This window comes from Pleurodeles waltl, chromosome 9 (assembly GCF_031143425.1).
Source record: "Pleurodeles waltl isolate 20211129_DDA chromosome 9, aPleWal1.hap1.20221129, whole genome shotgun sequence".
Classification (NCBI taxonomy): Eukaryota; Metazoa; Chordata; class Amphibia; order Caudata; family Salamandridae; genus Pleurodeles; species Pleurodeles waltl.
In genome coordinates, this window is record NC_090448.1 from 657,843,747 (window position 1) to 657,857,107 (window position 13,361).

Consider the following 13,361-nt stretch of genomic DNA (forward strand, 5'->3'; position numbering starts at 1 on the left):
TTTCCTGGTCTACTTCTGTAAATTCTTGTGAACTCGTGAAAGCCACTAATGCAAATAAATACACCATGGGTGCAATTTTGTGACTTTCTTCAAGAATTGAGCTCCTAATTAGGTTCTGGTATTAACAAAGACATTTTGGGCCTGATTACAACTTTGGAGGACGGTGTTAATCCGTCCCAAATGTGACGGATATACCACCTACCGTATTACGAGTCCATTATATCCTATGGAACTCGTAATACGGTAGGTGGTATATCCGTCACATTTGGGACGGATTAACACCGTCCTCCAAAGTTATAATCAGGCCCTTTGTTTTTATTAAAACCCTAGTTCTCTCTTTCCATCTGTCAGCTGGCTTTACAGTGAGTGATAGCTCTTCATTCTGCTCTTCCACAAGGAACATATTGGCATACGAAGTAGTTTTGTTCAGTGCCACTACTATGGCAATGTGTGCTTTTTGGACCCACATTTTTGTTTTTTGCTAATGTTTGTTACAATTGTGAGGCCCTGGCAGTTCCCACAACAATTAAGTGTTACAAAAGCCATGTCAAAACAAGACACACTTTGAAAAAACCCAACAAACTGTCCACCAATGTCGGATCAGTTGATTTGGCCATTGCTTGTTTATTTTCATGTTTCCAATAATCTTGTTGAAAATGGTTGCACTGATTTTCCATTATGAATATTTTTTTTAAAATACTAGCATGCATCAACACATTTTACTATATGATGCTTCAAAGAAATAGTACCAAATATGTCACAGTAAATTTAGCAAAACATTTGTTTCTTACTTGCTCTGAACATTTTATTTTGAAAGCAAAGAACCATCAATCTTGCTTACAAGCTTCTCCACACATTTGTATCTAATCAGAGAGCATTCTTGGAGCATTCTATGTAGCGTCATGTTGTTAAACTTTTCAGACGTGTGTGTACACATATTTTTACTGACACCACTGTCAGTAGTGCAGTATGACCTTAAAACATTTATTTACAGCGCTCATCGTAATAATAAAGGCTTTGCATTTGTGAACCATAAATACTAGTTTGAACAGCATTAACATATGGACGCAAAGGTTACCTCAACTGTAGACAGTCTTCTTCCCTGTAAACAGTATATTGTGCTGCAGGGGGTTGGGTCTACTTGTCCCAACGACAAAATAAACATGAAAACGTGTTGCCCTTGACACCAAACAATATTTTCCTGGGTGGCAGGCTGTAGGAATTCCACACCCCTGGTTACAAAATATATAAGACAGAATTCCACAACTCTGGTTACATGATAAAAAGGACAGAAATGGGAGATCGCTGTTGTATTGCGGGATGGATTGTCAGTACAAATTGTATATAAAAAAGTAAAGGTGTAGAAAGAAAATTTGAAACCTGTGGCACAAGTTTTTTTGAGCTGACGTGTTTGGCAAGGACTGAATGCATGTTGGAGTGGTGTGATTATTTGGAGGCGAAAGACACAGAAAATTAATTACTGTATGATCTGAGTAATTTTTTTTATTTTGGATATAGATTGGAAAATGTGCAAGTTAGAAGACTTCTTCTTGTGAGCTTTAAACGTTGTCCTAAAAAACTAATAAATAATTTCAAAAATCTTTTGTTGGACGGGGAGGCAGAGGGACGAAATCCTTCTTACACTTGTATTGAGGTGGGGGCCAGAGTGCCAAATAGGCATTTATGTGGAATGAGAAGGAGATGATGGTCAGGGAAGTCGTGAGGGATGCTGGATCATAAGATGAATAAGGGTGTTGTCTTCATTTGAATAAGAAGGAGCAGATAGAAGCTCCAAACTAGATGTAGATAACTATTTTGATGTTTTATTCACTCTCTGGTTCGACACTGGTCCATCCTGCACCAAGAAAAACTTCTTAACTGCTCTTTGAATTACTGTCTGTTGCAGTCAACAAATTGCACGACTGAGAAGTACAGCTGAAAGTCTGCCCTCTACTGATTGATGCATCACTGCAGGTGACTGCATTTTGAGATCTGTCAAAAAGTCTATAAAGGGCTCAGGTATGCTTAAGAAGCAGCATGCATGTGCACCAAAGTATAGGGTAGGTAATACTCGCTACAGACTTTCTTCATTGTAGTCTCTAAATTGTTAAGTTGACTGTTAACATAGAAGAGGGGTAGATATGTGCTGTAAAACTTGTTTTGAATTCTGTAGTTATCATATTGTTTCTTGACAATACCTAGGAAGCAGGAGTGGAGATGGGGACAAAAAGAAAAAAACACCAAAAATATTTTTGAGTCCAGATATATCGAGAAACACAACTAGCTGTACGAAGTTTTATTGGCCAGAATAAAGGAAAGTATGTCAGCTCTGTTTGGAAGGTGTGGTTGGGAGCACTAATAATTCCGGAAGTTTCTAATGCATATTTCTAATTATAGATTACTCGACTTTAGAATATCTCCCAGGCGCCAGACTTGATTGAAGAATTTCTCAGCTATGCTCTTGTGTGCTGGTAGGTAGCATCATGCAGCTCCTCAATGACTCCATACCACCCTCGTAATGATGGAGCGGAGCCGCATATGAACTCCACCCTTCACATTAATGTGAATTATTTTTGTCCTCTGCCATATGACACGAATCTGTAGCTCTGCTCCTGTCTTTGAGGATCTTTAGTGTTTCAATATTGATGTCAGACACACACTTTCACCAGGTGTGTGTTTGGTGCCTGGGCTCCATTTATGACTCAGAAGCGTTTGACCAGTATGCCGCAATGCACTCGAAGTTGATCTAAGAAAAGGAGGCAAAACTATATATCACATAGCATAAGAAGCAGTCTCGGAAATGGCTCAGGTCCCATTCCTGGTCCAAGTTGTGGACCTGGCCTCGTTTCTGGACTACTCCACTTTCTACTTAGAATCTTCATAGAAGTTGAAAAAGAAGTCCAAATGCAAACACAGGAAAGCCAATAAATCATTACTTCCTGCTAGGGCTGCTATTCATTTTATCTGGCAGATCGGTCTTACACATTATTCAGAGGAGTTACATGTATGCCCTTCCTTTCATTTCCTCCCTAACCAACCTTCCTCCCACACCAGAATGAATTTCAGAGCAGCATCTTCCATTCTTTTGCAGGATGTATTTCTCCTAGGGCCACATGTGCGTAGCTTCTTTTTTGGTAGCACATGGCGCCTATTCGCACAAGGAAAGCATTTTTCCTATGTACATAACTCTATTTTGTGATTTAGAAACCTATTACCGAATCACAAAATAGGTTAGCGATTCGGTATTAAGAAGGGGTGTGTTAAGTGCGTCCCTTCCTAGTAGCGACTTGCATTACTATGTACAAATGTTTTGAGACCAGAATGCGGTTCGCTTTTAAACACCAATTTCAAATTGGTGCTAACGCATTCACAAATGAGAAGAGTTCCCCAAGGGACCCCTCCCCTCTGTGAATGCATGCAAAAACGATTTTTAAGAGCAGGCAGTGGTTCCACGGACTACTGCCTACTCTTAAAAATGAAACTGGAACATCTCATTTTTTTTTTTTTTTTTTTAAATGCATCCCATTTTCCATTAAGGTCAACGGGCGGCGTTTAAAAAAAAAAAGATTGCTTTATTTAAAAGCAATCACAGACATAGTAGTCATCCATGTGATTTTTGCGATTCTCAGTAGTTTGCAAATTGTAACCTACCTCATTAATACTAATGAAGTAGGTATATTTGTGACCCACCGGGAATCTCAAAAGAAACTCATTGGAGTTATGTACATTTGGAATTGCGGTTTCCTAATTGCGATTCACATAGAATTGCAGTTAGGAAATCACAATTCCTAACGTATGTACATGTGGCCCCCAGTCTTTAGAAGTACCCTCAAATGGGTACCAGACTCAAAGGGAGGTGTGAAATGTTATTCACACTATGTCCTTGTTCCAAAAAAGAGCAGTTGCCTCAGGCCTATACTGAAACTTCAGACTTTGAATGACTTTGGCCCTCATTCCAAGCGGGAACCGCCAGAAGACCGTACCGCGGTCAAAAGACCGCGGCGGTCATTCTGAGTTTCCCGCTGGGCTGGCGGGCGACCGCCAGAAGGCCGCCCGCCCGCCCAGCGGGAAACCCCCTTCCACGAGGATACCGGCTCCGAATGGAGCCGGCGGAGTCGAAGGGGTGCGACGGGTGCAGTTGCACCCATCGCGATTTTCAGTGTCTGCCACGCAGACACTGAAAATCTATGTGGGGCCCTGTTAGGGGGCCCCTGCAGTGCCCATGCCAGTGGCATGGGCACTGCAGGGGCCCCCAGGGGCCCCACGACACCCGTTCCCGCCAGCCAGGTTCTGGCGGTGAAAACCGCCAGAACCCGGCTGGCGGGGAGGGGGTCGGAATCCCCATGGCGGCGCTGCTTGCAGCGCCGCAGTGGAGGATTCCCTGGGGAAGCCTTTTCTGACCGCGACTTTACCGCCGCGGTCAGAATGCCCCCGGAAGCACCGCCAGCCTGTTGGCGGTGCTTCCTCCGTCACCTACCCTGGCGGTCATAGACCGCCAGGGTAGGAATGACCCCCTTTGTGTGGAAGGACAAATTCAGAATTCTCACATTGACTCAAATTCTGTCAGCCCCAGACCCGGATGGTGCCTCTGGTCCTGCAGGGCACTTATTTTCATAAATCCATCATGCAGTCCACAGGCTAAACCTGTGGTTCTAGGTAGGACTGAAACTCTTTCAATTTTTCTTTGCTTCCACTCACCCTCACCTCGACCCCTCAGGTGTTCACAGAGGTGATGGCAGTGGTCGCTCCCCATCTTCAGTGGTCGGGAGTTGCTATATTTCCATACCTCGGCAACTGACTGTTGAAGGCAGCTCACTGCAGTCAGTTGTAGACCACATCTGGACAATGGTAGACCTCTTAGCATTGTTGGGTTTCACTGTAAACTAGCCAAAGTCCTACCTGATTTTGGCACAGTGGCTTCAATTTATTGCTTCCATCCTGGTCAGGGCGAGGATCTAGGCCTTTTGTCTGCCATAGTGAGTCTGGAACATTCAGGCTGTAGTCGGGATGCCTTGGGTTCCATCCTGGATCTTGGGGAGGATGTCTCTGGAGTTTCTTGATCTCTTTGCCTCGTCAGCAACATGACACATACTTGTCCTGCAATGGAGCTTGAAATCCCAGTGCACCCAGCATCAAGGCTGCCTCTCCCACTCTATCCAGATCTTGAGGGAGACAATCCAAGATCTGTAGAGATAGCTGATCAGTCCCGCTTTGTCCTGCAGTAGACCATTGTCCCCTACACAGAGCTCACAGTAGTGACAGATATATTGCTATTGGATTAGGGTGTCATATAGGAGAGGTGGCGATCTAAGGCCTCGGCTCTTCAGTGGAGACTCCACTGCACATCAACTTGAGCTTTGGCCATTCATTTGGCCCAAAATGCTTTCCGGCTATCCGTCAAGGGTAGACTGGTGTTGTTTCTCACAGAAAACACCTCTACCATGGGTTACTGCAACAAGCAGGGTGGAGTATGGCCCTGGGTCCTGTGCCAAGAGCAGCAAAACATATAACCATGCCAGAATGCCATAGCACATGCGCTGAGCAGCTGTTTCCGAGCAGATCAGGAATGGAGTCTACATCCTGATGTGGCACAAAGTATTTGAAAAACAGGAAGCGTCCTGGCCAGAAGTATTCACCAGTGCCCAGAACGTGCAATATCAACAATTTTGTGCACTGAAATTTCTGAGCGAGCACTCTTTGGGAGATGCATCCTAGCTGGAAAAGACAAAGTTCTCCTCTACGCCTCCTAACCACTACCTCTACCTGTCCTGTCCAGAGTTGTGAGGAAGCTCAGGAACGATCAGGCTAAAGTAATTCTTGTTGCTCCGAACTGTGCCACAATGGTTGTTAAACCTGAAATGCATGAGCCTGTGTCCTCAGATGAGGCTAAAACGGCAAGAAGATCTCTTTTCTCAGCAAGAGGGCAGGACCCTTCTTTAGAACCTTTGCAATCAAGTTTGGAGACTGAGCGGTTGCAATTAACTGCTCTTGAGTTTTCAAGCCTTCTGTTTCAAGACTTTGCATAGGGACACTAATAAAAGACTATTAGTCGACCTTTTTGTCTATTATACGTTTGCCAGCCCTTGTTTCATTTACCAGTTGTGATGTGGTGTATTAAAGGTTTGATACACATGCTCTCGCCCAAAACATTTGTGATGCCTCAGTGGGTCCTTAACTTTGTTTTGATATTTCCTATGTGTATGTCCCTTGAGCCTATTCTGAATTGCTCGCTGCATCTCTTGATCCTGAAAACTGTCTACCTCATTGTGAATATGTCAGCGAAGAAACAGTAAGATGTACAAAAGAGAACACTGTTGGGGTGAATTGTAACCTGAATCAAGATGTGCTGTGCACTGGCCCAGAAATAGCCCCTTGAAGGTCTAAGGGTGCAATCCACCAGTGCTAAGGCCGCTACAATGGCATTGGCTTGATGGGTGCCTACTCATACCATTGGCTACACTGTGACATGAGTGTGCATTCAGTCACAAAGCATTATTGTCTTGATGACCAGGTCTGGCAGAAAGGACATTTTGGCCACTTGGTTCTTCAGGACTTTTTGAGTTGAGATCCCTCCATGACCTTCACCTTTGGAAGGCACTGCTTTAGTGTCTATTTTAAAGGTGATAAATCTGCATATACAAGCTTGGACCAGAAGACAAGTTACTTACTTTCTGTAACCTTCTATGTGGTGTATACTCTAAGTAACCACTGATTCCTCATTACTGCCTCACTTCCCTATTCGGTGGAGTTATCTCTTAACATCTAAAGAAGTCCCAGGTTAACAGTCAAGGCACTGTCACCAACAGTTGTTTTTTACACTCCATGGCAGAGGGTAAGGAAAGGGGAAAAGGCAAAGAGACTGTAAGTGCACAGGGGTGACCCTTAGATGTAACCCTGCTCCATAATTTCTGGAGCGGTACTGAGCCAGCATGGAATTGCACAACGCCACCTCTAGCATTGTGGAGCATTTTTGCAAAATTCTTTGAATCCAGTCTAGCTCCTGGTGGTTATTCTAAAAGTGAAGAATCTGCAGCTGGGCATAGTACACAGCAGGGGGGCGTGGCCTGCAAGAATGACTAGAAGTCCTCGTCGGCTCCTAAGCTCTGCATCTTGTATAATCCTGTGCCACTTCATGTCTCATGACCCTTAACCTTTAGATGGCGGCATGCCCTACTGTTGGCAACCTGCTGGGGGCCTCAAAAAGGCTATGTGTGAGCCCTCTACCTGAAATAAAATGGTGGGATTAGTCGGCCCTGGAATCTGGGTGGTGAACAGACCGAAGAGACAAGAGGAGAACTGAGTGGGCAGGCATCACGGACCTGCCTGTGCTGTGGTGCGGTTGGTTAGCAGTGCGTGCGCCTCCGCGACTGTTGACTGTTAGAAGCCACCCAAGAGGGTATTGCGAGCCTGGCGGGTGAAAGTGGCCAGGGCTGTGAATGCGGCATGCCCTGTGTCGGACTTCTAGCAGCTCTGTGTGGGAGCAGCGCAGCTGCTGGCTCGGAGGAGACATCAAAGAGTGGGCCCTTCTGGACTATCCTGCAGTTGGGAAGCAGGCTCAAGTGACTGCAGCGGCCCCGGCCAGTGAGTTCACCGCCATGCTGCCAGGTTGCTCCTGCTGCGTCTGTGTCAGGGCAAAGGCCTGGTGAGTTGGCACCGGTAGGGGCGGGGGGCAGGACCACGCCTTGACTAAAGATGAGCCTGCGAACACGCAGAGTGGGACCTGATAATGCCCCTCATAATGTGGCGCCCTCCCACACAATAATTTCAAACACACTGCTCCAATAAGGGAAAGGGCATATCAATCGTGGCCTGCTAAGCAATGAGGCCCTTCCTGTGGCCCTGGGCTGCGGTAGATTGTCTGAATGTGTGATTTCCTTGTTGTGCATATGGACTCCTGATCGCTGCAGTGAAGCTCTGCTGGGAGAGAGCCTTACCAGGGCTGTTGGATGTAAACTGTGGCCTGTTGGGTGAGCCTGCATACCCTACTTCCTACACATAAATCCATAAATGTCTTTTGCGGAGAGCCGACCCGAGACCTTGTGAGATGATCATAGAGTTGCAGACGTTGGTTGCGGGTGCACAGTCAGACAGGCAATAATGTCTCATCCTAGGCAACCCCTAGAACTGTTGGCAATGAGGAAGGACAAGGGGTGCAATTGGCGCAAGCCAACAAAATTTATCAGCAAACTGTGAAGCTGCTGGAGGGGCCACCGACGGATCCACCCGGGAAGCAGTCCACATTCACACTGGTGCAGGCTCCTACAGCTGTTGATCTCCTTGTGGTGATACATGGCACCCGAGTTGCGCTGGAGGGGACCACGGACTTCTTGGCCATGGAGAGTAATCAACATGTGCGTGCACACAGCCCTCCCATATATGAGAATAAGCACATTTTTATTTACCCTAGCTATACTCGGAAGGTCCAGTCTATGTGCAACAATTTTGTGGCTGTGAAACAGAAACTGAGAGACCGAAACATCAAATACATCTTACTGTTCAATGCTAAACTACGCATTTAGTATGAGGTCCGTTTCCACTTTTATAAATCTTCTCATGATTTGGTGGAGTGGCTGGACACTGGGTCATCAGGGTAGTTCTGGTACCCCAGGAAGTTGTGAACCTTGAAAGGTCACGGTGTGCTGCTCTTCCTTCAAGAGGAAGACCCCGCTCGAAAATGTGGAGAGGCTGGGGATCACAGCTATGAGTCGAGTTCCTGTTTGCCCACATGGCACCTTGAGGTCGGAAGTACCGGGATCAACGGATCACAGTGCTTTTTCACAGATTTGACTGGTGCCAGACACATTGAGTGACCGTGCTGATGACAGATAGGCTCTGCACATGTCCCGAAACATTAGGCACGAAGGGGGACTTTTTGTTTAGGCATTGGCGCCAGATCTAAAGACTGTGGGGCGGGAAGCCCTCTGTGTGGGATGACCACAGAGGGTCCCTGGTGCCCGAATGGTCAAGACATCCTGCGCAGTACTAGTGAAGTTGAAAGAAGCTTCTAAAACGAGTAATTAATATTTTGTTTGCAAGTTAAATGCTGATAATTTGCTGCCTGTTGATGTCTCTGGGACTGCTTCTAATTGACTTTAGGGTGCCTTGGAGGTGTAGTTTGTGTTCCAGGATGCAGGACAGGTATGAAGGGCAATGTAATGGACTGCTCTGTGGTGGGAGGTGGCGGGCGGGCCTGTCATCTCTTGGTCTGTTGAGTGCCTGGTTAGGACTCGTGGATCGGGGTGTTCTAGTTAATACTCAGGTTGTTTTTATTGGGGCGGTGACAGGTTCCCTTTCGGTCATTATTTGCGGTGGGTGGGGTTGCCTGCAATCAATATTAATCAATATTTTATTATCATGATTTGGAACTCCTAAGAGATCCACATGAATAGTGATACAAAAAAAATCATATTGGCTCAACATAAAATGATACACATTACTAAGACGGGGCATATAAATACATAGTAAACTAGTACACAATTTAAAACACAAAGATCCAAAATAACTGCAAGAATGATTGAAAAAAATAAAAAATCCTGTAACAAAATCTTTCATGGGGGGGAGGGGTATAACATAAATCTAAGGCCTCTCTATGAGATCTAATATGAAGCCGCAAATAGAGAGGTTTCAACCATAGTTTCCTTGGTGCGGCTAAAGCAGGATAGACAAACGGAACGTATGAAAGAGTCTGTATCCCGCCTTGACACAGATCGCAAATGTTAGTAGAGTCATCCCACCTAGACGTAAGAACTCTCAGGGGCATTCTATTAAGTCTAAGCAGGATACACACTCGCCTCAACCCATGGTCTAGATTCCAGGTCAGATAGGATTGCACCATTTTCATAGTTACAGAGTTAGTTAAATTGTCTAGACCTCTTCCTTGGCGGCACACATCCCGGTCCAGCAGGAAGCCTTTGGAAACCTTCAATGTTTTTTTTTAACAATACATAAGAAATTGAAAGGCAGAGGTCCAAGTCTAGCTCTAAGAGCCAAATTGCTTTTGTATAATTTCGAAAGAACCCAGACTTTTCTCTCAGGTTGTTAAAGATCTCACAATAGGCCAGGTTTCTCAATGTGAATTCCTCGCTATGCATGAGGTTATGCGCCCTTCTTATCACTGTCGCAAGGCCTTGCACAAAAATATTCTTAATGCCAAATTCAAGACGTAATGCTGCCCCTGAGACTTCATGAATGCAAGAAACCATGCGTCTCAGAATGCGGCCTTCTGTCTTGTCAAGAAAATCCCATTTGGTTAAATCAATACATTCAATTGTATATAAGAGAGACGCTGGAATCTTGACCTGGTAGGCAGATAGTAAGTGTAAAAAGCCAACAGACCTTGAGCAAGTGAAATAGCCTTATTGGTATTATGACAAATGTGGTCTTGATCCTTTGTTGAAGCCGAAAAGATCTTACCCAAAAACTGGTATGAGACTTGCTGTTCCAGCTTATGTTCACCCAAAACCCATGGATAAGAGACTTTACTTCTGTTTTTCTTCCTGGAGAAGCAAACCACCTGGAACTTTGCTGTATTAATTCTCAGGAAGTGCTTCTCTGAGTAGGTTTTTAAGGTGGCTAAGCAGCGGTTTAGGCATTTTAGGGTAAGGTCGTACACTACTATATCATCTGCATACATTAGGCACGCGATTGGCCGGCCACCGCCACCGGGGCATCTCCCGGAGAGTTCCTAAGACTTAAGGGAAGGTCATGGATATAAAGGTAAAAAAAGCAATGGGGCCAGTAGACAGCCTTGTTTCAGGCCATTTTTGGTCACAACCTTTTGAAGATAATCCCTGCTCTCCACCCATTAAAATTTTGCACCATGTCGATGAGTGTAGGGCAATCACCAATTGCAGGAGGCCAGGAGGGACCCCTAGATCTTGTAGTTTCTTCCACCGTATTCCCCATCCACTCTATCAAATGCTGTGGAGTAATCAATAAATGCTGCATACAGTATACCTCCCCTTAACTGGACATACTTAACAATTATAATTTGCATAATCAGTATATTATCTAGGGTATTATGGTCCTTTCAAAAACCTGCCTGTTCTAGTCGTAGAGTACCATTTTCCTCCACCCAATCAGTCGATTGCAATAAAATGCTATTTGCGAATATCTTTCCAATTACGTCTAATAAGGCGATTTGTCTGTAATTGGATGGTATTGTTCTGTCTCCTTTTTTATATAGAGGAAGAATTATACTACCTGTCCGTGATTCCGGGATGTTACCTTGGGCATAACAGGAGCCAAATGCTGGTTGAAGTGGTTTTGCCCAGAGCGAAGGCTCCCTTTTAATTAGGGTCATTGGGACCTCATCGGGACCCATAGCACCTGAGGGGCGCATTGATTTTATGATCCCTTCTAATTCCACCACTGTTGGAGCCCCTGTATTATCCATTTCTCCCCCTCTGTTTAATGCTAACACCTTTCTCCCCGAGTCAACACCATGATTTTCAGTGTAAAGATCTTGAATATACAATTTCCAATCTTCCTCCGCTATCAGGAGGCGGCTAAGGTTTAACAGTTTCGGCACGACTCTGAGATAATAGCCCAACATTTTCTGGGATTTCTTTTTACGGCTGCTTCCCTTAATGCAATCCATTTATGGTCCTCTTCTTTTTTTCGTATTGCCAGTTTCAGCCATGATCTTCTTCTCCTAACTTTTGTTATTTCCCTATTCCCTATTTCCCTATTCCCTTAGACTTGTGTTCCAATTGACGCCGTACTAGCTTATTTATTACTCTGTTCAGATTCAGAATAGGAAGCTGAATTTTTTTCACTCTAATTATATTACACTCTGGCTGCTTATGCGAAGTAATATGATTTATTAAGTTGAAAAATTGTATTAAGACAGCTTTCTCCCACATCTCCATATTTCCCACAATATTTTCCAATAATGGCTTAATCAATATCATTTTAACTGTTGTCCAGAACATTATCCTATTTTTTCCGTTAATACTAAGGTTTGCGCCTTTTAAAGACCATGAGTCTGTGGCCCCTATCTTCAAGCTCAAAGTAAGCCTTAAGATTTTGTGGTCACTGTAGAGGGTGTCTAATAGAGCCATATCCTCAACTTTTTGAGCTATGTTGTACGAAGCACAGATGTAGTCTATAATGGAGTTATTATTAGCCGACCTATAGGTGGGGGCTGCGGGTGAGTTCATACTGAAGCACCTATTCAGAATAATACAACTCAAGGACCTTAGACCTTTCAAAAAGATTAATCATCTTTTATCTGTCCTAATTCTAGGAGGGAACATGATAGAAGGGATATTCAATGCGTTTTCCCTATCTAGATTACTGAAGGAATAAAGCGTAGAATTAGAAACTTTACAATTTAATTCCCCCATTAAAATTAGATGAACAGGATTTCTTATAGCATGAATTTGTAAAAAGAGTTGTTGTAAAGTAATATCCCATTCCTTTTCGGGAGGGATAAATGCATTTAATATCGTAAGGGGCATCTTCCCGCCCTTCTCCCCCTGAACTTGTACTTGTACTATTTGACAAAAATGTGAAGAGTCGGGGATGCCGACATATTCCCAATTATATCTGTCACTTAAAAGCATGGCAATGCCCCCTTTAGCACACCCTTTTTTTGAGGGGAGTGCTTTTTTGCTTAAAATCGTGCAACCCGGACATGTAAACTCATTTGAACACAAGGTCTCTTGAATGCAAATCAAATCGGCCATTATTGAACATAAAACTTGTAATTTACACTGATCTTTACCTAGACCTGCAGCATTCCAAGAGACCAGGGAAAGGCCAGTGCTAGTAACGTGACTGATTCAGCTTATCCCTGGTCCTAGGTCTATTCAACGCCCCCGCTAACCAATTCCAGTTTTCTTGGTTGAGACCGTAGCCCTGAGATTTAGGCACTTCAAAGACATTCACTTCCCTTGTATCTTGATATAACGAGACTTGGACGCTTTCACCTGAGGTAAGAGGGAAATTTCTCCCCCAATTCACGATTGAGTTTGTAGAATCTAATCCAGGAGTCATAGTGCGCCCATAGAGGTACATTGACCTCTCCCGGACTGGGATTACGTTTATACCCCTGCGCTGAAGTTGGGCACAATTAACCAAAATTAATTTCACAATTATTTTAGAAGAGAACCAAACCTTTGCCTTACTCCTGCCCCTGCTGTGGTCAAGTAAGACCCTCACAATATCAGTACTCTCAATTAAATTGAGCTCCTCTATTTCCAGAAAGCACGTCAGTAGGAACGAGCAATTTAAACATACATGTGAGTCAAATATAGTCAAAAACTCCAGGTAGTCTGGTAATTCCTGCAGCCCATCAAGGGCATTATCCCCACTGAGATTTTCTCCCACTTTCTGGATACTTAATCTGGGTGAAACTC

General features: G+C 44.3%; 1 protein-coding gene across 1 annotated transcript in view; it reads left to right on the forward strand.

Annotated features, from left to right (window-relative positions):
- The first annotated feature begins 2,411 nt into the window (after window positions 1-2,411).
- RELB (RELB proto-oncogene, NF-kB subunit) overlaps window positions 2,412-13,361 on the forward strand; it is a 319,238-nt gene continuing 308,288 nt past the window's right edge. Inside the window, exon 1 of the mRNA XM_069207723.1 lies at window positions 2,412-2,471. Coding sequence (XP_069063824.1) covers window positions 2,456-2,471 — 16 coding nt within the window. The 5' untranslated portion in view covers window positions 2,412-2,455. The remainder of the gene's footprint in view (window positions 2,472-13,361) is intronic.